The sequence below is a fragment of the Marmota marmota genome, unplaced genomic scaffold (genome assembly GCF_001458135.2).
Source record: "Marmota marmota marmota unplaced genomic scaffold, marMar, whole genome shotgun sequence".
NCBI lineage: Eukaryota > Metazoa > Chordata > Mammalia > Rodentia > Sciuridae > Marmota > Marmota marmota.
The window spans coordinates 1,969,131-1,993,088 of record NW_025999869.1 but is presented as its reverse complement, the minus strand read 5'-3'; the positions used below and the strand labels follow the sequence as shown (position 1 = coordinate 1,993,088).

At 51.2% G+C, this 23,958-nt stretch overlaps 1 protein-coding gene across 1 annotated transcript in view; it reads left to right on the top strand.

Moving 5' to 3' along the window:
- Window positions 1–1,398: 1,398 nt before the first annotated feature.
- The window catches only part of Nsg2 (neuronal vesicle trafficking associated 2), a 51,818-nt gene continuing 29,258 nt past the window's right edge, over window positions 1,399–23,958 (top strand). Inside the window, exons 1-3 of the mRNA XM_015492794.2 lie at window positions 1,399–1,564; window positions 2,445–2,595; window positions 17,510–17,593. Coding sequence (XP_015348280.1) covers window positions 2,467–2,595; window positions 17,510–17,593 — 213 coding nt within the window. The 5' untranslated portion in view covers window positions 1,399–1,564; window positions 2,445–2,466. The remainder of the gene's footprint in view (window positions 1,565–2,444; window positions 2,596–17,509; window positions 17,594–23,958) is intronic.

The following is a 23,958-nucleotide window of genomic DNA, read 5'->3' as shown; positions in this document are numbered from 1 at the left end:
CTGGATGACATGGAAGAGGTGGCTGATGTTGGATATAGGATGATAGAAGATAGTTGGCCTTGGCTCCTTTGGAGCTGAAAGCCAAAAGCCCATCCTTTCAATTTTAATGTTCTTACATTATTATGTTTAAAGTGAGTTGTCTCAGCAGTCTCTCTCTCTCTCTCTCTCTCTCTCACACACACACACACACACACACACACATTTATTTCATTACTGAACATATAGATAATATGTTTATTTTCTTCTGGGCTTTTAGTTAGAATAGTGCATGCTTACCATGCGAGTACTGGCTAGGTGACCAAACGAATTACCATGCAAAGGAGGGCTCTTGACAGCAAAGGAGGAAGCTGACAAATGCCAAGACAGATGGACCCTGTAAAATGCATCCTAAACAGCACTTCAGCTGGGGACGAACAACCAACAGTGGCTGGAACCACAGCTGGGAGAAACCAGCGGCAATGGTCTTGGCCTTGGAGGATTCGAAGAGGGGATGCGTGCAGTCCCTAAGGTTGGTGTGGCTCAGCCACTCAGGATCTGGCTCCCACGTCCAAAGGGGTTTCCTTGGGCATACTCTCTTCTCATGCTCACAACCACTCTGCGAGGGGAATTATTGTCCTCATTTACAGATAAGGGAGCAAAGGCCCAGAGAGTGAATGCAGAAGGTCCAAGATTGGTATATTCAGAATTTGGTGGGGGTGACACTGCTCTTTGCCCTTTCTGATTCCAGACACTAACCTGGATGCCATAAGCCACGTGCTGGATGTAGACTTTGGTGGCGATGGAGAGGGGCTCAAGTCCCAGTTCTGGGCTGTTGAGCTCTGTGGCCTTCGTTGCCCTGTATGATCACAGTGTGGCTGTGGAGCAGCGCCTTCAGCGTGTGCAGCGCTGTCACTTGCCCTGCTCTGTACCAGATGCTTTCTCTGTATGTCCCACTCGCAGCACCTCACCCCAACCCCACAGTAGGCACTGTTAGAAACCACGCTCTGCAAATGACGGAGACAGCCCGAAAGGGACCAGAAAATTGGCCACCATGTGGGAAAAACACAGCAAATAATCTTTCATTTCTGTTTTGACCGTGGGTCAGACCAGAGTGCAGGGCTGGAGTTCTTCTGCTTCTCGGTATTATTCAGGAAGGTCTGAGGAGGTGATTCCTTCTAAAAGTGTGCCTGCTTTTCCAGTTTCCCAAAGGCTCAAGGATTGCTTTTTATGTAATGTCTACTGATTTTTAAAATGTGTATTGTTTTGGGGGTGGCCAGAGTCCCTCCCACTTTTTGAAACCGTTGTCCCATGCAGTGGTTGTGGCCATGCATGAGAAACAGCAGGTGGTGCCAGATGACAGATGGTGCCGGAGCCGTCCCGGTGGGAGGGGGCGCGATTGGAGCAGGCAGGCAGCTGCCAGATCTTCCCCGCTCGCTGGCGCCTCGCTCGCTCGCAGAAGCTCGGATCCAGACGCACGCAAGGCGCTGTCCTTCAGCACCACGGCTCGCGCTGGGGCGGGAGGACTCCTGTTTGTCCTCCTCCTCAAATTGGCTTGAATCTGCTCTGACCCCAAGAGTGCAGCACAGTAAGTAGGCATTTGTTTTTGTTGAAACCACTCCCCAATACCCTCTAAATCCTACCACCCGGTCCTCCCCACAGCAGCCTCGTTTTCTGGGGTAACATTCCATCAGCAGGATTGACAAGAGGAATTCAGTTGTGCTCGGCTTTTGAGGGTGGGGTGCAAGCACTGTTTGACTTCCAAGGGAGCTGGAGAGGAATAAATGCGGTTTGTTTATTTAGTTGGCAATCTTGCAATATGGGGGCTGCTAACTTTCCATGGAACCAAAAAAAAAAAAAAAATGGCCCTCCGCTATTGAGGAAATGGAGGCATCCATGGCTGAATAACAGGATCAGCTCAAGCCAGCCTCTTTTTGTTTTATGAAATTGAACGTCATGTGCAGTCTACGTGTGATGTGAAGGGTACACCTGGAGACATCGAGTGAATGCATTGTCTTTTTTGGGGGGGGGTTGCTGAAGGAAAGCCATGTAATGAAATAGCAACCAGGGTGGCGAGTTGAAATTTATCATACTGCAGGGGGACCCAGAATAATGGGATTTCGTTCTGCACTAAAAATAAGCTTTTCACTGGGGTTATATGGATATTTCAGCTGTAGTGTTTGGGTATTTTTAAAGCTTGTATTTTTTTATGTAGGTCTGGGATTTTCCTTGTTTCCCCCAATTTGAGGGCTATTGAGCCCTGTGGGCAGGTGGCATGTTCTGATGATTAAAGAAGTTTTACTGGACAATGGGGATCATGTCAGGAAATCTAGCGGAAGATCAATGACTGATCACTAGATTGAAAGCCGCCCAAGTGGAGCTGTTGAGGACAGCGCAGTTTTCTCTGTCGCCAGCCCTCTCTCCCTGCCTCACCTCCTGCTGTAACCAGAACCCACTGCTTGCCTTAGGTCTGGGAAGAAAGGCGTGAGGATGGTGAAGCTGAACAGTAACCCCGGGGAGAAGGGCACCAAGCCACCTTCGGTGGAGGATGGCTTCCAGACCGTCCCCCTCATCACCCCCTTGGAGGTCAATCACTTACAGCTGCCTGCGCCGGAGAAGGTAAACGAGGTGCTCTTCCCCTTGTCATCCCCCTAGGACCCCCATCCCAGGAAATATAATGGCACGAAATCCCATCCCAATCCCTTTCTTTCCCCCATCAGCCATGGATGCCCCCTTTCTTGTAAAATGTAGCTATTTTCTCCAGAGACCAGACATCTCTTGTATTATTCAGATTTATGGTAAGTGTTTCTTCATTTTTTGGTTTGTGTCTATATGCTTGGGCAAGCAAATCAGGCTTTCCTTGTTAAAGTTTTGTCACAGCAGATGAATACAAATAAGCTTCTAGATAGTGACAGAGAAAAACCTGCCTCGATTATTTTGGGAGGTGTTTCAAGAATTAGCTGGTGTACATTTGAAGACAGAGAATTGGATTCAGTCCAACAAGCATTCAGTTTGCACCTGCTAAGGCCCTGTCCCTATCTAGGAGTTGGTTATAAAAAGAAAAAATTACAGAACACTTATTCAGTATGACAAATGAATGTAATGTGTCATGGTGAATGCTGTACCTGAACATCACAAAGGCTCTGAGAGTGCATGGGTGGAACGATCTAAATTCTGTTGAAGTGGGAAGAGGCTGGGGAGGGCTTGGGGATAGGACTGGGGGACAAGTTAGATAAGCTACAGAGGACATTTGGATTGGGACTTTAAAGGTGAGTAAGAACCTTCCAGGAAGACCATGGAGGGACAGGCATTTGAGGCCAGCAGCACACATGTGCAAAGTGTGGGGAGCCTTGGGGACAGCATGCCTGGAGCAGAATGTCTCCGGGAGAGGCGTGGCTGGGGTGAGTGATGGCTGATGGCACATCTCCTGACATGGGAGTGGCCCATGAAGAATGGAGGTGGGCATTCATACAAAGGCGAGGGGTTGTCATCCCATGGGCACAGATGGGAGAAACAGTCATTCACTGCCCACCTGAGAGTGCTTGGGGTTTATAATGTGAGTTTTGGGCCATCATATGAGAGATTTGGAGGCAAAGGATGAAGAGTGAACAATGGATCATTCCGTCTGTTTGATTTTCTCATTGGCATCTCCAGGAGGGCACTGTGCGTCTTACCACTTGGCTCCATCCAATCCAGAGAGGAGGAGCCAGAGCTAGATAAAGAGCCTGCTGATTGGCTGGGGTCGAGTCATTTGTTTTGAAAGTGCAGAGGTTGTCAGTAGGAGATGGTGCTGGAGTGGGGTGGGGGGCAGACATGAGGATTTCTTGGGCCATTCTCAGAAACTGATAAAGCCTTTAAAAATAAATTTTGAACAAGAAGTTAGCACTCAAAATGTGAAGAGACAGGATTAATTTAGTCCTGGCTACACGCATATCAGATCTTCTCAGTTTTTTAAAACATATCAGAATCATCAGAGATTTTAAAACCCCTAATATCTAGACCACACCCTAGAACAATTTTATCAGAATCTCTGGGGTGAGACCCAGTGTCCATATTAGTGAAATCTCCCTAAGACACTTCTATGTGCAGCTAAGGTTGAGAGTCGCTGTTTTAGATGTGCAGAGGCCCTGGGAATCAGGAATCATGCACTCTCATTTATAGGAACGTTTGGTGAGTTATCCAAGTTCACAGAAGGAGCCATGGAAGTGCTGGAATTGGAAGCCAGATATAAGTGGAACTGGGGAAGGAGGAGGGGAGTGTTTTCCTGGGGTTCTGTGAGGCTCACAGTTACAGCCTGCAGACCTGCGTTTCCTGGCAGTTGTGCAGAGAGAAGGGATTGTGATGGGGTCACTTTTCTTAACCTTGTATAAGCCTGCAGGTCATTCAGAGCTCATTGTGGTCTCTTTCTCCCCTTACTCTTCCCACCCTGGTACTTTCTTTCCTCAGTGAAGGAGGAGACAGTCCTGATAAGCACTGAGTATTTAGTCCAGACATATCAGAAAGTTGTCCCAGAGGATGGCCAATAAATAAGTACCTTGTCTCCACGATGGACATGCGTGTTTGTAAAAGGAAGCCATGAATCCCGAGACATGCAGTGGGTCCCAGTTTTCCTGCACATCCCCACAGGGGCACATCCCTGCAGGGTCACACCGCAGGCTCTCTCTGATGTTTATGACAATGTTTTTGCTGGGTGGACCTCAGTTTCCTCAAGTGAGCAGGATCCTGCCTACCTCACCATGGTCAGAACGAACTTAGATGTGGTCTCACGTATAAAGCATCTGGCACAAAACTAACTATAAAAGAAAAATAGTTCAGTCTTCAAATGTTACTTCTTAAATGTTAGAGGCTGTCTTCAGTCATCTGTAACACACACACACACACACACACACATTTCTTCCATTTTCTCAATAGCTTAATAGAATATTGGAGTTGCAACTTCGATTTTTTTTTTTTTTTGTACTGGGGTTGAATCCAAGGCTTTGTACATGCAAGCAAGTACTAAATCACCAAGCTACAGTCCCAGCCCTTTGATTCACATTTTAAAAACTGAAACACAGAGCAGTAATGTAACTTCCCAAAGCAAAGAGTTGGTAAAGCATCTTGGATGTAGAATCTGGACAGTGTTGTTCCAGAACCTTCCACTTTCACAGGAATGAGGAACAAGCTGGCCTGGGATTCCATAGATTTTTGTCCCTGTCTCAAATTCAGTCATTCACCAGAGAGTGACTTGGTTTTCCTCCCACAGGTCTCTGTCTTCTCTGAGTGGGGAACTCTATTAACAGTTTTGTGTGCTAATATTTAGATTTTATGATATTTACAAGAGCAAACATGCCTTCCCCCTGACATTAGGAAAAATGTATTAAAAGTGAATTCCCATGAAGAAGCCAAAGCTCTCTAAATGCTTAGGGTAGTATTGTGGTTACCAGTGTCTGAACCTCAAGTGGGATCACATCTTTTCTCCACCTTTTGCCAGCCTACCTTGACTAAGGACTGGAGTGGATTTCCCAAACTACACAGCCTCAGCCTCTCTGAGTGTAAGACAGGAAGGTAATGTTAAGACTCACCTCCCAGGGATGTGGAGGAGGTGACGTAAGCCCCAGTGTGGTTTTAACCCTTTGATTAGATCCCAGTCATATGGTGACTATTTGAAGCTGAAATGTTTTGGGGGATTCAACATTGAAGTTATTGAGTCCAGTGTTAAATCAAGGTTTTTCTCTTTGGAAAATGTAAAATATGGAATGAGCTTGGTGTATAAAACTCAAAATTATCTTTGGATTCATTCACTAAATAATCTCGAGTAGTGAATGAACATCAGGAGGAAATAAAATTGGGAGGCTCAACAGAGAGAATGAGGTCTTTAGCCTATTTTCTCTTACTATAACAAAATACCCGAGGCTTGGAACTTCATAAAGAAAAGAGGCTTATTTAGCTTACTAGCTCACTGTTTTGGGGTTGAAAATTCACATAGCATGGTGCCAGCTGTGACTGGGTCACAACTTGTTGGATGGCATCATGGTGGTCGCATGTGTGAGGGAACATCACAGAGAGAAAGCAGGAGAGATCCAGGAACCAGACGTACTCACAACTCTCTCTCAGGAGTTAACTGGGGCCCAGGAGAACTACCTTCATCTCTTCTGCTGGCAGCACCCCTGACCTGGCCTTTCACCAGGCCCCACCTCTTAGAGACCTTGCCACCTGGCCACCTGGCTGTGCTGAGTTCTCAGTTTCCATCACACGCGCCTTTTGGGACACCCTTGACCATATCCAGACCATAGCAATGGGCTTGTCTGGGCCGAGCTGGCCTCTGCTGCCTGGCTTTCAGTTCATCTCCTCAGCGGCTGTGTGGGGTAGCTTCAGGCACCCATTCTGCTGGTGGGGACACCAGGCCCAGGTTGGTGCAGCGACTGTCCCAAGCTTCCCAGTAGGAGTGGGAGAGCCCGGGGAAGCCCAGCACACCAGGCACTCCAGCGGTCTCCTTCGTGATGCTGAGAAGCGTGTCCATGGCCACCGCTCCTCCTGAGCTCCCTCCTAGGCAGGTTCCTGGGTCCACAGGTGGGGCCTGGGTGGTTCCCCAGAGACGACACCCCCACCTCCAGGGTTCTTTCTTGTCCAGTGCCCACCACTGTCCTCTGCCGCGTGGGTAGTCCCTGCTCCTTCTCTCTGCACTGCCCTGGGCCTCCCCAGAGCTGTGGCCAGTTGATCTCCCTTGGAACCCCTTGCAGTCCCTCTTTACCACATGATGTCGCCCTCAAGCCCTTACCTTACCAGCCCGACACCACCTTGCCGCCTGCGCTCCTTCCCTCTGTTCCTGCTCCGCACCTAGAACTCAGCGTGCCACGGCCTCTCGCACAGCGCTTCTCAACAGCGTCGCTTTGTCTCCAGGGGGGACAGGTTCGGTTGTCAGAACTGGAGGGGTGATTCTCCTGGCAGCACTGAGCAGAGGCCCAGGAATGCTGCTAGATATACTGCAGAGCACACGATGGCTCGCCCTGTGCCCCACAGAATTATCCTGCCTCAAATGCCAACCATACCCAGGGCTGATAAACCCTTTCCTGGAGTTGTCCGGAGTGTCCGTGTTCTGTGCCTCCTCCTCCTGGAGCACGCCCCTCCTTCAGTGCGGAATGCCCCTCTTACCCTTACTCTACCTGTAAGACAGAAGCTCTCCTGGCGCCCGGCCCTGACCACCCATGAGTACGGCCATGGCTCCATGTAGCACTCTTACAGCCACCCAGCCACCCGTCCTCTCCACCTCCACCCATCAGTCACTTGCTCCTCTAGCCATCCAGCTGTCCACCCACCCACTTAGTCACCCACTCACCTATTCACGTAGTCAGAAAACCCTGTGGTGTGCTTTCTTTGCACCAAGCGCTGTGCTAGGCCACATGTGTGCAGCTCCGAGTCCGGAGGGAGAGAGGGACTCTAAACAAGCCGTCACACAAATGGAAGTGCAGATGCAGATTGTAGAAGGGCTATAAAGGATAAGGTGCTTCCTGGGAGAGGGGGTAAAGCTGAGAGGGTCTGATTGTGTAGGAGGGTGGCCGGGAGCTCTGCGGTTCCTTATGGGATCCCGGCTGAGACCCTGCACGGGGAGTCGGGGTAGGGGGACCAGCAGCCAGCAGGCACCGAGGAGGACGGGAGACACTGGGGAGCAGGGCTGGCTGAGACACTGAGGGGGAGGCTCAGCAGAGGGGTGAGGGGGCTCTGGCTCCGTGGGGCCTGGCGCATGGTTTTGGAAGGAGTTCAGGGCAGGAGGGCCGCGGCACAGGGTTCTTTCTTAGGAAGGCAGTGCTGGCTGCCTCGGGCACAGGGGGATGCAGGACAGGGTCCGCCTGGCTTCTTCCTCTTTCCTTCCAATCGTTCCTCCACACGGCGCCAGACAGTTACCCCAAAGAGGTGACTTACTTTCCTGAAGCAGTCACACCATGGGTGGTGGGGGAAGAGAAAAGAGCAGACGGCACAAGCCAGCTAGAAGGTCGCTGCTGAGCTCACCACGGGGACGGGGCCCCGGGAGAGGGGAGGTGGTGCACTTATTGAGACTTGGTGCCAGGTTGGCTGTGGGGAGGATTCGCTCTCTCTGCTCCGTTTGCCCCCAGACTTGAGGACACTGGCTCTGAGTCATCTCAGTAGCCCACTGACACACGGTGGCCCGTGGGAAATGCTGCCTGAAAAAGACCCCTTCCCCATCTGGCTTAGTCCGGGCTCAGTTTCTACACTTGACCAGCGGGGACACGGACTCAAAGCTCAGCAGATGAGTGGCTTTCTCTGAATCATGGGAGCAAGATCTCGAAAAACTGGGACGTGCACTGGGCGCCTGGGGCCTTCGGTTTCTCTGTGTCCCTACACCAGCTCAGAGAGCCCTACACCTCTCTGTGAGGTTGCTCCCATTGTCCCCACTTTACAGATGCAGAAGTAGTCTCGCAGAGTTGGCCTGGTGTCCTAGGACACACCACGAGAAGATGATGCAGCCAGAATCTGCACGCAGGCGTGCTGGGTGGTGTCCAGGAGTGGACAGCAGGTCTGCAGGGAGCAGAGCCGTCAGGCCAGCCCCTGGTGGCAAAGCCCAGGGGAACACGGAGAGGCAGGCCAGCTGCAGGGCCCCGGGGCAGGCATCCCAGAAAAGGTCAGCTCACCAGCTTGTGAGGAATGCGGACTTTCAGAGGCCAGTTATTGGTGTCTCTCATGCTCACATTTTGTGTGGTGGATCGCGTGCACTTTCTAGTTCTACAAACTGAGTTTAGGTCTCAGCTAAGCGATCCACTTGCTATGTGGCTTTAGGTAAATTGCTCACTCTCTCTGGGCTTTGCGTAGTTTTCAATTGCAAATTGAGCATGGTATCTAAGCAGCAGGGTTCCTGTCAGGAAATAGACATGACCACTGTCTCCTAGCCCTGGCTCAGGGCCTGGCCCAGAGAGAGCTCACTGATGGATTTCTTTTCTTTCACTGGACACCAGATTATGTCCACTGAAGACAATTTTGTTAGGAGACTGTAAAAGTGAAGCATGCTGGGAATGACGAGGTCTCAGGGGTGGCAGAGGGGACAGTGTGTGGAGCTCTGTGGTCTGCGGCTCCTCAGGGGGGTTGGAAGGATACTGGGCAGAGGGGATGGCCACTCTCCTCACTGAAGCCTCTGTGCCTTCTCCGCCCTTCCCTTGCTTCTTTCTCTCCCTGAGACACAGGATCAGAGAAATGTCAGCCTTCCCCCAGGGGGCCCCAGAAGGGCACCTCTCTGCAGGTCCAGTCCCCAGGGCCCCCCATCTTCAGAGACTCTCAGCACACATGCTGGGGCCAAGGTCCCTGGCAAGGCAGCTCCTGCAAGTAGATAAAAATGACCAATGATCATGTCAAACTTTTTCTATAATTTAAAAATCACAATTTTACGTGTGGCTGGGATTGTGGCTCAGCGGTAGAGCGCTCGCCTAGCACATCGAGGCCCTGGGTTCGATCCTCAGCACCACATATAATAAATAAAAATAAAAAGATATCATGTCCAACTACAACTAAAAAAATAAATATTTAAAAAAATAAAATCACAATTAAAAAAATATAAACAAATTGTTTACGTATCAGATTGGCAAGAGAATTTTTTTACAGAACATTTTAAAAATAATATCCAGCATTGATAACGCTGGGGACACATCCGACTTCAGTCCACTCTTGTTGGTTATATAACTTGATGTGACATTTTTCAGAAAGTGTTTTGGCATTGTTTATAAAATTCAAACTCTTTAGACCATTGGCCTGATAAGCTTCCTGTGGTGGGAGTTCATTCTAAGGGCATCTGTTCTTACGTATGCAAAACCATATGTATGTATGCATAGGTTTAAAAATCATGTGTATTTTAACTGGGAAGAGCTCGGGCTGTTCCGTGGGAGGGCTGTTCCAGGGAACTCCGATGCTGGACGTGGAAGACTAGGCAGTGGTTGTGGGAGGGAGGTACAGTCCTCATGCTCATGTGGGATGAAGGCAGAACTTCAGAGAGTGACGTGGAGGGATCTCCTGTGGAACATGCACAATGTGTGTATGTTTTATTGTTTTCTAAGAAGTTTATTTGTGATTGACATGATAATTGCAAATATTCATGAGGTACAGTGGGATGTTTTAATACATGTTTGTGTTGTCTAATGATAACACACAATGGAATATTATTCAGCAATAAAAAGGAAGAGATCCTGTCATTTGTGATAACATGGACAAATCTGAAGGACTTTATGTGTATATATGTTATATTCTTATAGTTCATAAAACTGTTTCAAAAGGGCACATAAGAAGCTGTTAAATATTTGGGAAACAGAGATGGGGTGGGTGGGGTCCATTTGAAGATTTTATCCTATAGTTCTCATTTTTTTTTAACCATGAACTTGTATCAGGTTTTTGTTTCAACCCCTGTCCCCATTTTACAGATGGTGAAACAGACTGGGAGAGCTTCGTGTTGCTTGCTCTCTTTTACACTGTCCACCATGGAATGGGCCAGTGTCCATGCATGTACAGGGAGGCATTCTAGCAGCATAGTTTGACTTCAGATACTAACCCTACCAACTGTTTGCTGTGTGACCTTGGGCAAGTTTACTAACCACTCTGAGTCTCCTTTTCCTCATGAGAATAACATTTTCATCTAAGAATTGTTTTAAGGATAAAACGAAAGCAATGCCTGCCAAATGTTCATCACAGTAAATGCTTAATGCAAAGCTGTTACTATTGTTGATGTTATTATCAGTGTTATTATCATCATCAATTCAGTCCTAAGATGAAGTCTTCTCTTCCTGGAGAGCATAGAGCTAGCTCCAGGCAGCAAGAGGGAGTGGGCTATGAAGTACCCTGGGCCTCTGGACCACGGACGACCCTGAGAGAGTCCCTCATCTTGCCCTGTACTTTCATTGCCATAGAATTGAGCCATAGACTTCTTGGGGCAGATGGTCCATTTGCGGCCACGCTGGCCAAGCTTTCATTTGGCTTCTGAGAAAGCCAAGCCCAGCAAGGGAGAGGCTTGATCCCGTGGAGGCCGCCTGGACTGGGAGCTGCAGGTTCCTGTGAGCAGCCTGCTTTTGACTCAGTCCCTCCCGTGGCCTGTGCCACACCCCTCCCCGTCTCTGGGCTCCGTGTGTCCCTGACTGTGAGTTGGCGGGGGTGGGGGGGGGTGACCTCGCTGAGGCCAAGGTCCTTTGTGTGCCAACATTGTGCCTGCGTTTCCTGCTCAGTAGCAAGCTCCAGGGGCCAGGGAAAGACTCAACCCACAGAGAGAGCTGGGCTGAGGGGCGAGGGCAGGACGTGGGGAGTGCCCGAGGGGACCGAAACCATCTGGGCAACTCGCCTCTCTCTTCTGAGATAAGAGGGTTGCTCCCCACATTCCACAGCGTGAGTGGGGACCCTGTTGAGCCCAGGCCCCGCAGGTCAGCGCACAGGTGTGAGCGGGCACTTGGAGCTGACCTCAGGTTCAAGTCTGGGCCCTGCCTCCTAGTGGCCGTGTGAGGGTCATCTCTGCTCTCAGATGCTGGTTCCTCGTTGGCACAGTGGGTGTGATGACCACCGTTCCCCACGGAGTGAGTGCGAGGGCTCGCTGGTCTACAGGATGTGACGCTTTGGCCCCTGGCCAGGCACCTGGTGTCTAAGGACATACGTGGTTCACAGCCAAGAGCCCGTCAAGCCTGCGCTTGCACACCCGCTGCACCCGTTACCAGTCGGTCCATCCTGAGGAGGTGACTGACGTCGCCGGGACAATGGGAAGAAGAACGTGATTTTAGATGAGAGACCTCAGGATCAGAGGACGTGCTCCGGGAAGTCTTGAGAATAAAGTGAATCCTCTCGGGTGGGCAGCCCGGCGTGGGGCTCGCGCGTGGTGGGTGCTCAGAGGCCGGTGGCGCCTTGTCCTGCCCTGAATCTCTCTCTGCAGCAGGGAGGAGCTGAGGCCATGGCGTGGATCTATTTTTGGCCAGTGCAAGTCCAGCTCCAGCTCTTAAAAACACAATCTGGCCCCTTGTCAGCACTTCGACACTTTTATTTATCGTCCCTGCCAATCCCAGGGCCTCTCCACGTGGGGACCTCTTCATTATTGATAATCCCGGGAAGTAGTATTTTAAATTTTTATGATCTGTACTTTGCGCCATCTGAGCCACCCGGTGTCATTAGCCTTGCCAGAGAGGGGGGGTGCAGCCAGATGAGGGTCCTTCTGGGGTGAATGATTCATCCCCTTTAACACAACACCAATGACGTTAAATCACGCTCCTCCCATTAGCAGCCGACAGGACAATGGGGAGCCAAAGGGTAAATATGAACAGAAACCAGGTTGTTCCTTGGCCCCCAAACAGTGATGTTGAAACCTGGGGTTTCGTTTTCCAAATACCTAAAACCAGGCTTCCAGTAATAAAATGACCAGGGAGGATGTTCCCTCTTCTCTCCCCACCCCCACCCCCACCCCTGCTCATTTCTGTCATAAATCAAAGAGCTCATGGCTCTGTTTTGTTCCATCTTTTCTTGCTTTGCTTTTATTTTTTACTGCGGGGGGAAAATATAAATGCCCAGCATAAAGCCTTTCTTAGCATTTTTTTTTCTTTTGTCTCTCTCTTTGCTTATGCAAGCTGATTCCTCCAAGGTACAATGGATAACGATGGGTTAACGTTTCTTATGTTTTCCACTTTATGGTGCAGTTTTTTTTTTTTTTTCTGTATCTTTATATAAAGAAGGTAAGTGTTCCTGGCCTCACTCCATAGGGACAAAGCACCAAGCTCCATGCAAACCCTGATAGCTGGTGCATTCCAGCAAATTCACAGGACTATACTCCCTGTTCCTGGCCCCCATTTGGGGACTCTCCATGGTGCTTGAGCCGTCTCTGCCGGATGCACACCTGAACCCATTCCCTGGTTTTTCCTTCTGTACCCCTCACCCCCATGAATCCTCAGGGTGCTTACACTGGGTTCAGGGCCTCTGGGCGGCCTCTGGCTTCAGCTGTCACTCCCTCCCCTTGCTGCCCGGGTCCCTGGCGGATCAGAGCTGCGTCTGTGGTGCACCCACCCTGCTCAGCCTTCCAGGTGTCTCTGAAGGTTTGTGACAATCGTAGTCCCTTGGCTGGAAAGAGCTCCGACCGGGGTTGGAGAGGTGTGAGTGGAGACCAGGAAGCTGACCCGCGCCAAGGTGCTCGGAGGGATGAGCGGGGCCCTGGGCTGAGGGAGGCAGGGTGGCCGGGCACATGGTCGACTCAGGAGGAAGTTCTAATGAGAACTGGGAACTCCAAGGGAGAGATCACGAGAGAGTTCTGTCCTTCATTTGGTTAGACAACGGCATGATCCTGCTGCCATGGTTTGAGCTGAGCCTTCGGTAGGCGTGAAACCTGAGGCAAGGCTGTTGGGGATCGTGGTCAGGGCCCGAGAACTCGACTGTGGCCGTGGTGATTTTAGGTGCATGGATCCCAGGGCAGATGTCCAGTAGGGAAAACTGAGTGCTGGGTGGGATCTGAGTGCTGACATACAGCTGAGTCACGGACAGCAAGATGGACAGGGCAGTGACGGAGTGGTGAGAACCTCAGAGGGGGCTTGTAGGACAGGAGAGTGGCCGTGGCCGAGCCCTGATCAATCCAGATGTTGAGAGATCAGGTGGAGGGCCTGAGGAGGCCTGTCAGCGTGGTAGGAGGGGAACCCAGAGAAAGATTGCTGCGGACCCGAAGGAAGGGAAGATCTCACGGAAGAGGGGAAACAGGCCTGTCCACTACAGATGCTTCTTGACTCACATGGGGCTGTGTCCCTTTAACCCACTGTAAGTTGAAAATATAAGTCAGACATATAAGCCACTTGACCTGCCAGACACCAAAGCTTAGCAGCACAGTACGCTGCAGGGTACGACTGTCTCCCCTCCTCCGCCGGTGGCTGAAAGGGAGCTCTGGCTAGCTGCCACTGTCCAGCATAGAGTGTCTGATAGTGTACTGTTGGCTTAGGAAAGGATCAAAATTCAAAATTTGAGGTGCGGTCTCTACTGAATGTGTGCCTCACTTCCACACACTCCTCAGTGAGTGACCGATGGCCCGTCAGGCCAACGTAAGTGGGAGACGATCTGTCCTGCAGAAACGCAGAGAGGATGAGGGTAGGCACTGTCCATTCTGCCCCAGCAAGTGGGCCTTGGGAATGGCGCTGGGTCTCTATGGGGCTAACACTTCTGCAGGGGCACAGGGGCTGGGTTGCTCCTGGGGCGGGTGTGCTTAGGTAGAAAGGAGCAATGACCAGGACTCACATGACTTAAGACCCAACCCCCCCCCCGGCCCCAGTCCTGGGGCCTGTGTTTGGGATCTTTGGTTTTAGAAGTGACAAGCTAAAGTCAAAAGAAGTGTTTTCTTTAGAAAGTCACTCAGATCATAAGCAGCATTTCATAAAAGTTTTGGGAAAAGCCAGATGTGGATTAAAAGAGAGGATTATGGCCCTAACCCTGCAGCCCCTAGAGCGAATGGTGAACGGCATGTGACGCCACTTAAGGTGCACACTTATATACATAGTTATAAGCTGCTAATAGTGAAATGACACAGTGTATACGTACCTTGGTGTCTGATTTCTTCTGTGTAATGCAATGTCCGTGAGGCTCACCCGTGTGCATGTGGGATTGCTGAGTGGTGTTCCCGTTTTATGAATAAAGTCAACGTCTCCATCCTCCTGCCAACGGACATTTGAGTTGTTCCCAGTTTGGGGCTTTTATGAGCAAAGCTTCACCAAATACTCCTGGGCACATCGTTCAGTAGATCTGCTGTAGTTTTTTGAGCTGACTTTTTTTGCTGACACCTCGGAAACCTATTGATTTTGGTATACTTATTTAGTATTTGGCGATCTTACTGGATTCTAATAGCTTTTCAGTTGATTTTCTTGGGTTTTCTTGGAACACATTTGTATCAGATAGAAAGCTTTTAGTCTCAAGTAATAGAAAAACCCAATCCAAATTGGACCAAATCCCAATGAGTATGTGTTTGCTCCCAAAACTGTAGAGCTTGGCACGGGGCTGGCTTCAGGCAAGGTGTGGTCCAGCAGGCAGATGGTACCAGGGCCCATGTCCACTCTGGGTTTCCCCTCAGCTCTGCCCTCCCTCCCGTGCTGCCTTTGTCCTCCTCCTGGTCCCTTTAGAGCTCTTGTCCAGAGGTAAATTTCACAAGTAGCAACGATTGCTACAGCAGTTGCAGAACAGGCCTCCCTACACCATTCAAAGGAAAGCACATTCGGAATGTAGATCTGACTTGGTCCCCAGTCAATGCTGCCCATCTCATTGGTCAAATCAGACAACATGCCAATGTCTGAGCCAACGAAACGGCCTGGTTATTGGGGCAGCACTCCCTGATTGGCTCAGCCCAACGAGGCTCATCCTCGAGATATTCCCAGAGAGGCGAAACTCCCACAAACCCCTTGGCTGCCGCACAGTAGGACAGCAGGGAATTGATGAAGGCGTGGCAGGGAGCTTTGGATCGGAGAACATGGGTGATAGAGAAGCACCTCCGAGTGGTTATCATTGCGACAATCAGGGTGATCCTGCCCGCGGTTCTTATCCATTGTCCCATCCCAACATCGACGGTCTTGGTCCAGCCTTCCGACTCCCCGTGTTGGCAGGACACGGGGTCCTTCAACTCTCACAGATGATGGAAACAGCTGTGCGCTCTCTGGAAAGCTCTGGGAGGGACGCTGGTATAGCCGGGGGCGGTGGGAGGGTTCCTCAATGGCTGATGTGGGCCATGGAGATGCTGGAGCCAGCCTAATGGCTGGGTTGGATGGGAAGGGGGCACTGAGAGGTGGCTGAGCTGCGCTTGGCGTTGCAAGAGGGTGGTGGTCTTCTAGTGCTGTGTGACTCGTTCCGGTTTTATTGCAGCCAGCACCCAAGTGTGGCCTTTCAAGGTCATAGGTCAGGAGTCCAAGTGCTCCTAAGCTGGGTCCTTGCCCCACTGGGGCCTCCGGGTGTGACGTTGAGGTGTGGCTGGGCTGCGTGCTTGCCCACTCTCAGTCCTCTTCCAGGCCCTTTTGAGTCATTGGCAGGATTCGTTCCTCCTTTCCCCAGAAGCCCTCCTCGGACGGTGCCTGCACCACGTTCCTTTTAAAAAAAAAAGCCAAAGTTCTGGTTTTGTTATTTGGAGGAGACTGTGAAGAGAGTTGGGCCCTAGAGGTGAAATTTACCTCTGGACAAGAAATCTAAAGGGGCTCTGTGTGGGCTGGACCTCTCTGATCAACACAGGCAGCACCCCACGTAGACGTCCAGGACACAGAAGTGTCCCCCACCCTTCCTGTTGAGCTGCGCTGAGTTGATGGCACACCTCATGGACCCTAGAGAACATTCTTCAGACAAGAATGCTTTCTCCAGTCAATACATCTGACTGTTCAGGGAGAGTGGTGGGATTTTCAGTGAAAATCTGCTTATTTAAGCTATCATGAGAATTAAGGGTGAATTTGGTTAGCAGATTATTTCTTTTAGCTGTGTGGCTGAGGACAAGTGACTTGGCATCTCTGAGCTTCAGTGTCCTTATCAGGAGAATGGGAGCAGCGGTGGTAGTTAGGCAAGGTACATGAAGTTCTCGCATATAACTAAATGGTTTAAAATATCAACCCTTTTCTTTTCACTTAACTCTCAAAGGAATCTCATTACATAGGGATATAGTTAGGGTGATGATTCTTGTGCATATTTTCAGGTAAGAGCCTGAGGCTCTGTTTCTGTGTTCCTCACTGTGCCACAGCACCTGGCAACAGTTACTGATTACCTGTCAGGTCCCCTTTCCTTCCATGGCCTGCGCTGTGGGATGGAGTTCCATAAATATCTTGTCAGGTTGACAGCATATCTTGGTAACAGATGAACTACCCCTGCAAAAACAGTCAAGACTTCAGAAAAATAAGAAGATACAATAGATTGAGCACGCATCTATATTTTTTCTTTTGGCAAGTCCCCAAATCAAATTGGAATTAAGAATGTGTGCCAAGGTTCAGGGGTAGAATGTCCATCAGAACTTGTTTACACAACCCGAACTTTGGAAAAACCTTGATGGTCAACAGTTAAAGGCCAATTGTGATCTACATATGTAGTAAAATATTAAAAGGCACGCTGAAGGTTTGGGGATGTAGCTCAGTGGTAGAGAGCTTGCTTAGCCTGTGCTTGGCCCTGGGCTCCTTCCCCAGCACTGAAAAAAAAAAAAAAGAAAAGAAATTGTACATTTTTCTACACTGGAAAACTAGGAAAAAGCTACAGTGTTGCCTGATAAAAGCAGATTATAAAATAGATCATGAAGTATGACTCATTTCACAAAAGCAGGATACATGTTTTCATAGGTAGCAAATGTGTTTGATCTATGCACACATACACACACACACACACACACACACACACACACAGAAACACCTGGAATGATACCACCAAACCTCTCCCCCGTGTGGCGATGGGGAAATGCGGGTGATTGGAATGTTCTCTTGTGTGCGTTTGGGAGGGAAGGTTCTCCATTTCCCGATCTTATGCATGGATAATAAACCCTAGTTACTAGGAAGGGGGCGGGGAAGGAACCCCGTGGTCTCTGGGTGCTAATGCCGGCTGCTCATTGCAGGTGATCGTGAAGACCAGAACGGAGTATCAGCCGGAACAGAAGAACAAAGGGAAGTTCCGGGTGCCGAAGATCGCTGAGTTCACGGTCAGTGTCTCAGGGTGTCCGGGTAACGGGCAGGGTGGCTGCAGCCTGCTCAGCATGCTGTGGTGGAGCAGGTACCCCTGCCCCACGGGAAAGGGACAGGCCACCTCTGAGGACTTCTCAAAGCCACACCGGCTCCAGCATGGTGCCCAATGGAAGGGCAAGGGCCTCCTGGGGCCTTGTATTCCAGAAGGTTCTGATGCGCCTGAGAATTGGCAAGTGCCTCTTTGTTCCTGCCGATGTTCCTGTCCCCTTCTTCCTGCTCTTTCAGAGTCCTCAGGAAACACGGTGGAAACTCATCAAGTTTGTGGTTGCAACAAACGCAAAGAAAAAGGGTTCCTTGGTGGTAGAAACCCAGGGGTTGGTTGTCTAGTTCTTGGTGGAGGGTCCTACGAAGTTGCTGGCTGTGGGGAGTCACATCTCCGCCACGAGAGATGCAGGGAAGTCGCATCTCGGGCCACAAAGCCTGGAGAGATGCCGGGAAGCCCTGTAGGTGGGTCACTTGGGAGCTGAGCCATTGGAGTGTGTGGGCGAGTGGCTGCTCATGCCAAGGCCCTGCAGCTGGAGGGAGACTAGCCCAGAACCATAAGGACAGTGGGGCGGGGCTCTGGAGAGGTTGGGGGCAGGGAGGGGTGCAGCAGGAAGGGGGCAGAACACAGGGCTCCTTGCAGGCCGCAAGGAGGGATCATCCATAGGAAGCCACTGAAGAACGTCCGAAAGGTGAGGGTTGACCAGATTTGAGTTTTAGAAAAAGCATGTGGTCTTGTATGTGGTTAGTGGGGTACAGGGGCGAAAAGGAAAGTGGGAAGACAGCTGGGCTACTGCAGTTGTCCAAGTAGGAAGCACTCGTGGCTCAGACAAGGATGGTGAGTGAAGCGACAGATGCAGGCCCATCCACAGGACGGCGGGGAGGCGGCATCAGCCACGGAGGCAGCAGAACTAGAGGCTCTGTGTGTGGACGTTGAAGCGGCTTGGTGGGGCTGGAGCCCTGTGTCGCTTTACATTGGCCATGTCACATTATTAAACTCCTTATCACATGGAGACAGTAGTGAGGCTGCTGCAGGCTGCAATGTAGAGCACATGACTTGTACAGAAGATGGTGCACAGTAACAGGGGCTGTTTGTGTCAACTGGGACTGCAGGACAGGCAGGGCCGAGGGGGCTTTGAAAGTGAAAGCAGCCCTTGGTTAGTTATCTGAATGGGGGAGGGGGCAGAGAGGGTGCAGATGAACAGAACGGTCTGCTCCCACCTTTGACTATCTTTCTCTGTGCTAAATCTGTGTTAGAGCTGCTGGGTGTGTGACCCTGGGTGGAAATGCCACCCAGCTCCTGCAAGGTGGGACTCTATAAATGCTAGCTCCCTTTTTGAAAGCAGGGGCTGCTCTTTTACTATGCCTTCAGTGTCTGCCACACAATGTGGACCTGGCGGCTGTGGCAGCCACATCAATGTTAGCAGCTCAATTCACAATGGCTAAGCTATGGAACCAATCACCATCAACAGATGAATGGATAAAGAAATTGTGGTATGTATAAGCAATGGAATATTACTCAGCCATAAAAAATGACTTTATGACATTTGCCAGTAAATGGATGGATCAGGAGACTATCATGCTAATTGAAGTAAGCCAATCCAAAAAAAAAAACAACAAATAAACGTTAAATGTTCTCCTTGATGTGTGGATGTTAACACAAAAAAGTAGGGGAAGGGATTAGATAAGGGGGAATGAAGGGAAGGGAGGAGGGATAGGGATAGAAAAGACAGTAGAATGACTCTGACATAACTCTCCTCTGTACATATATGAACACACCACAGTGAATCTCACCATCATGTATAAGATAAATTCCATGTTTTTATAAATATGTCAACATACTCTGTAGTCATATATAACTAAAAAGAACAAATTAAAAAATAAGTGAAGATTTAAAAAAAAAAAATTCCCCTGTGAATCCGGGCATATTTCCCATGGCCCCTGCTGCCAGGATAAGTCAACTGAGTCCCCGGCCTGGTGCACACATGCAGGCATCGAGAAGCCCCAGTGCCCCTGCAGCTCCATGCTCATTCCTGCAGGTGTGTGCTTATTCCTGCAGGTGACTGTGGGCAGCTGGGGTCAGACACGGTCCGATGGGCTGTCATGGCACCACAGTGCTTGTGCTTAGTGATGCTTGTTTTAGTTAGGAGTGGCCCCAAAGCGCAAGAGCCCCGGGGCTGGCAGGCAGCCAGCAGATAGCCAACCTGCCATAAAGTGAAAAGATGAAAGTCCTTGGTTTAGAACGGGAAGAAAAGGGTCATATGGTGCGGGGCTGAGATCTGCAGGATGTTGCTGTTGTTAATCCCCGTGTTGAACTGACGGACCACACCATACCATAGGTGTGCGTTATAGGGAAAATTACAGTTCATATCGGGTGCGGTACTCTCTGAGGTCTTAGGCCTCCACTGGGAGTCCATCTCCCCTGGATAAGGGGGACAACTGTAGTTCCTCTTCCCAAAGGGGAGGTAGGGCTCAAAGAGTGGAGGTGACTGCTCACCTGGCTGCCCAGCGCCCGGGCAGTGTCCAGGGCTGGTGCCTGGCCTTTCCCTTGGACTGGCCACTGCAGTAGACATGTTAGAACAGGAGTGAGTCAGCTGAGACGTGGGGAGCAAGTTGCTCAGGGGCCGAGGACTGGAAGTGCCCGCGCACTTGAGCTCAGTCAGCCTTGGAGGTGTAGAGAAGGGGCCGTCTCTGCGCCAGGGCAGCCCTTGGCTAGGCACAGGTGGAGGAGGGAGGGCTAGGCGCGGGTGGAGGAAGGCCCTGCAGTCTGGAACAGGAAGAGGGGATGAAGAGGATTCTCCTTTGCTCATGTGAAGCTTCCAGCATTGATTAGCCTGTCTCCTCCCCCCACTTTCTTCCGGAAAGTTCCCCCTGGGTTTTGTGGAAGATGTTTGTGGCTGGAGGGTGGAGGCAGGAGTCGGGAGGAGGCTGGGGGTGATTAAGAAGAGCCTGAGGGTCTCAGCTGAGTCAGCGCTCCCAGGCCCCGGACCCAGGTGGGCTGTGGCGGACGATTCACAGAACTGACTTCTGGTTGCAGAAAGCACAGGGCACTCCCTGTATTTGTTGCATCTGACTGGGCCTGGGGACTTCCTTACACCAAGTCAGTCCTTTTCACAAAGGTAACACTAAGAATAAAGTGCCTGGAGGTCCAGGGAAGGTCGGGGGGTGGGTGGGCCGCCCTTGGGGGCAACTAATGGTCTGGGCTAAGGATGGAGATTCACCTAGAGAAACGTCTGGAAGAGGGTGGGCTTCACAGTGCTGGCCAACAGTGCAGGATCCTTCTCTAGGATATACTGCCAGGGTTCAGGGGACCCTAGGAAGGACCAGGGTGCACCCCCCTACCACTGCAGTCCCTTCACAGAGGTGGGACAGTGTGTCACTTTGAATTTCAAAATTGACCTGGAGAGAGCAGTTTATAAGCAGTTACACTGAGGGTGGGGGCCGAAGAGAGCAGAATGGGCAGAGGTGAAGTGTGGGAAATCGACTAAAAGAATCGACAGGGATTGTTGTCACTTCTAAAACCAAGGAGGGTCTTAGAGTCCTTGTGAAAGGCCAGAGGCCTGCAGTGTCTTCAGCAGGCCGTGGTCTTGCGGTAACCAACAGTCCTGGTGCACTCTGAGGGCTTAATGAATGATCATTTATCATTTCCTTCCTGTTTTTATCCCTTTTCTTTCTCTTGGGTTTTTAGCTTCCTGCCTAATTGGCTGGATTTGTCTGTTGGCTGGGCTCCGAGCTCCCTGCCCTGACCTTCCCATGGGACATGACTTGGAAAACCTGGAGAACTGTTGGAGGTTGTAGCGAGTTCAGGGTCCACAGGTGGCCTCTGCTTCTTAGCAGGGACCCCGGGGCCATGTCTTTTCCTACTATAAATGTAGTCTATATTTTTGTGGGCCATTTTTCTACACATATCATGTGTTAAAGATGCTTTCCCACCACTCTTCGTCCTGATAATCCTCTTGTGAACTGGATACTCGCATCATCCCTGTTTTGCAGGTGAGGAAATGGGTGCTCAGGGATGTGAAGTGGTCTTCCCAAGCCTGCTCAACCAAGAAGTGAGAGAGCAAAACAGGGACCCACCTCCCTGGCTCCACGTTCCCTGCTCTCTGCCAGGCCTCAGTGCCACCGGCTATTGCACTTTATCAGGCCATTTTTCCTTCTTTGTGTTGGCACTTGCCCTGGGTGTGGCTCGGTGCCTGCTGCTGGGGCACACAAGGTGGCCATATCCCTGCTCTCAAGGAGCTCACCAGAGTGCGGGACAGACAAGGAATGCTCTGGCCATTTTCTCAGCTGTCCCCTCTTCTGGGGCCCCTCTGCTGCCCTTTTCCCCTAGTTCAAGGCCCCCCCTGGGCTTAGTGAGGTCACCTGAGTGTCTCCATTTCAGCTTTGCTCTCCTGGCTGCCCCTACATCAGCAGCCTCCTTCATCTCAGATCCAGGGAGACGCCTGGCCTTCGTCTGTGTCCCCTGTTCCCAGGACAGGGCCCGGCATGGAGTGGTGGTGGGTGTTTCACGGGGGGCCCAGTCTTTTGGGATGGGTGCAGTATTCCTTCCTGACCACAGAGCTGATTCAGGGCTTAGAAGTCTGGCTCCTTGGCTGCGGCCTGGGCGGGCTCAGATGGGAGGTTGATGGGGCAGGGGGTGGGGATGCCCACAGACCAGCCCAGAGCCAGGTCAGTGGGGGAGGCCAGACCCAGGATCACCAATCCAAGGGGACCGGAACCCACCTCTTCTCTCAGTTAAATGCACACCCAGAAAGAGTGAGGTGGGGGAGCCCTGGAAGGGAGGGGCCTGATTTTTTTGAAAAACAACAACAATAACAACAACAAAAAAAACCCCTGGCATTTGTGGGCTCTTATCAAAATCAATCAACTACAAGAAGCGAAACATAAATGAAACAGAACCTCCCCAGTTGACATGTCAGGCCTAACACTATAGAGTGTTGGTTTTAAAAGCCATTTCATCCAGGCACCGATCCATCCACTCTTTGGACCTCTGTGCTGGGCCCCAGCTGTGACTGGCACTTTCTGTGTGCCATCCGGCCAAGTGGCCTCAGTGCTGCAGGCTGGGGGTTACTGTCCCCCTTGTGGAGTTCAGCAGCCGTGGAACAGCCAGGTGGTGTCCCTGAGGCCACACCCAGAGGCTGTGGAGCAGGGACGTCCCCCCGGGCTCTGAGCACAGGTGCCTAGTGGAGCTGGGGCAGGGCAGCTGCATGCAGCTGGGGGCGAGCAGAGCCCAGCCACAGACGAGCAGCTCCTCAGGCATCTGCAGAGCGACTCACCGCCCCTGTTCCTTCTCATTCTGCAGGAAGGTAAGGCCAAGGGATGGGTTTGGGCAGTCGGCCGCGGGTCTCAGGCTCGCTCCCGTTTCCTCCAACACCAGCAGGGCACAGGTGTGGGGAAACAGACCCGGCTTCAGTGCGGACTGAGTCCAGCCCCTCCCTCCCGAGGGTCTCCAGTGGCTGTCCCTCTACTCCCGCTCTTGGTCTAGGCTAACGGTGTCACCTGTCCAACCTCCTCCCTGGTCCCTGGCCTCCTTTCTCCGTCCCTCCATGGCCCCAGAGGAGGAGACTTTGCAAAGCTTGGCTCCCACCTTGGCTCCCACCCAGGCTGAGAATCCTGCCTGTTTCTGTTGCTCCTGCAGGTCCCCTGCCCTCCCCAGAGCATTCACCTGTCCCTCCTGACACGGCCATTTGTGCTTCCCTGCCTTGTCCCTTCTGTCCCTTTAGGAGGGAAACCTTGGCTGCTCTGGCCGTCAGGCCACCTCCCCACTCATCCTTCAATGCCAGGCCCAAAGGGCACCGGCTGGCCCATGTGAAGCCCGTCCGCCCCCCTCAATTCCGGCACCAGTTGCAATGTTGGGCTCCTCCAGTCCCTGCTGGGGCCACCACTGATGGGACCCTAAGCTCATGGAGGCAGGACTGGTGGCTCTTCTTTGCACCCAGGTGCCCAGCCAGTGCCTCAGCAGGACTGGCACTAAAAGATGTCTTTAGGAACAAAGGAAGGAAGGGGTGAGTGAGCTAATTAAGGAGCTGCGCTGACCAGGAAAGGCCACACCGCTGGCCCGGAGGCTTGTTTACAGCCAGGCCTCTGTTTCCTCCTCGGCTTCCTGCCGATGACACCTTCTCGTGAGTGCCATCTTCCGGACCCCACTTCCTCCTGGGCTGAGACCTCATTATGGCTCTGCCATTTCTTCCACCGGTTTCTCATCCAATCTCCAGGGTTGTCGGCCATCAGGGGGCTTCTCATATTTGCTGACAGCAGCATCTAGAGACAAGAGCTCTGACTTTATTATCTGTTGTCTTGGTTTTTATTGCTCTCCTTTTTTTTTTTTTATTTTGAGGAA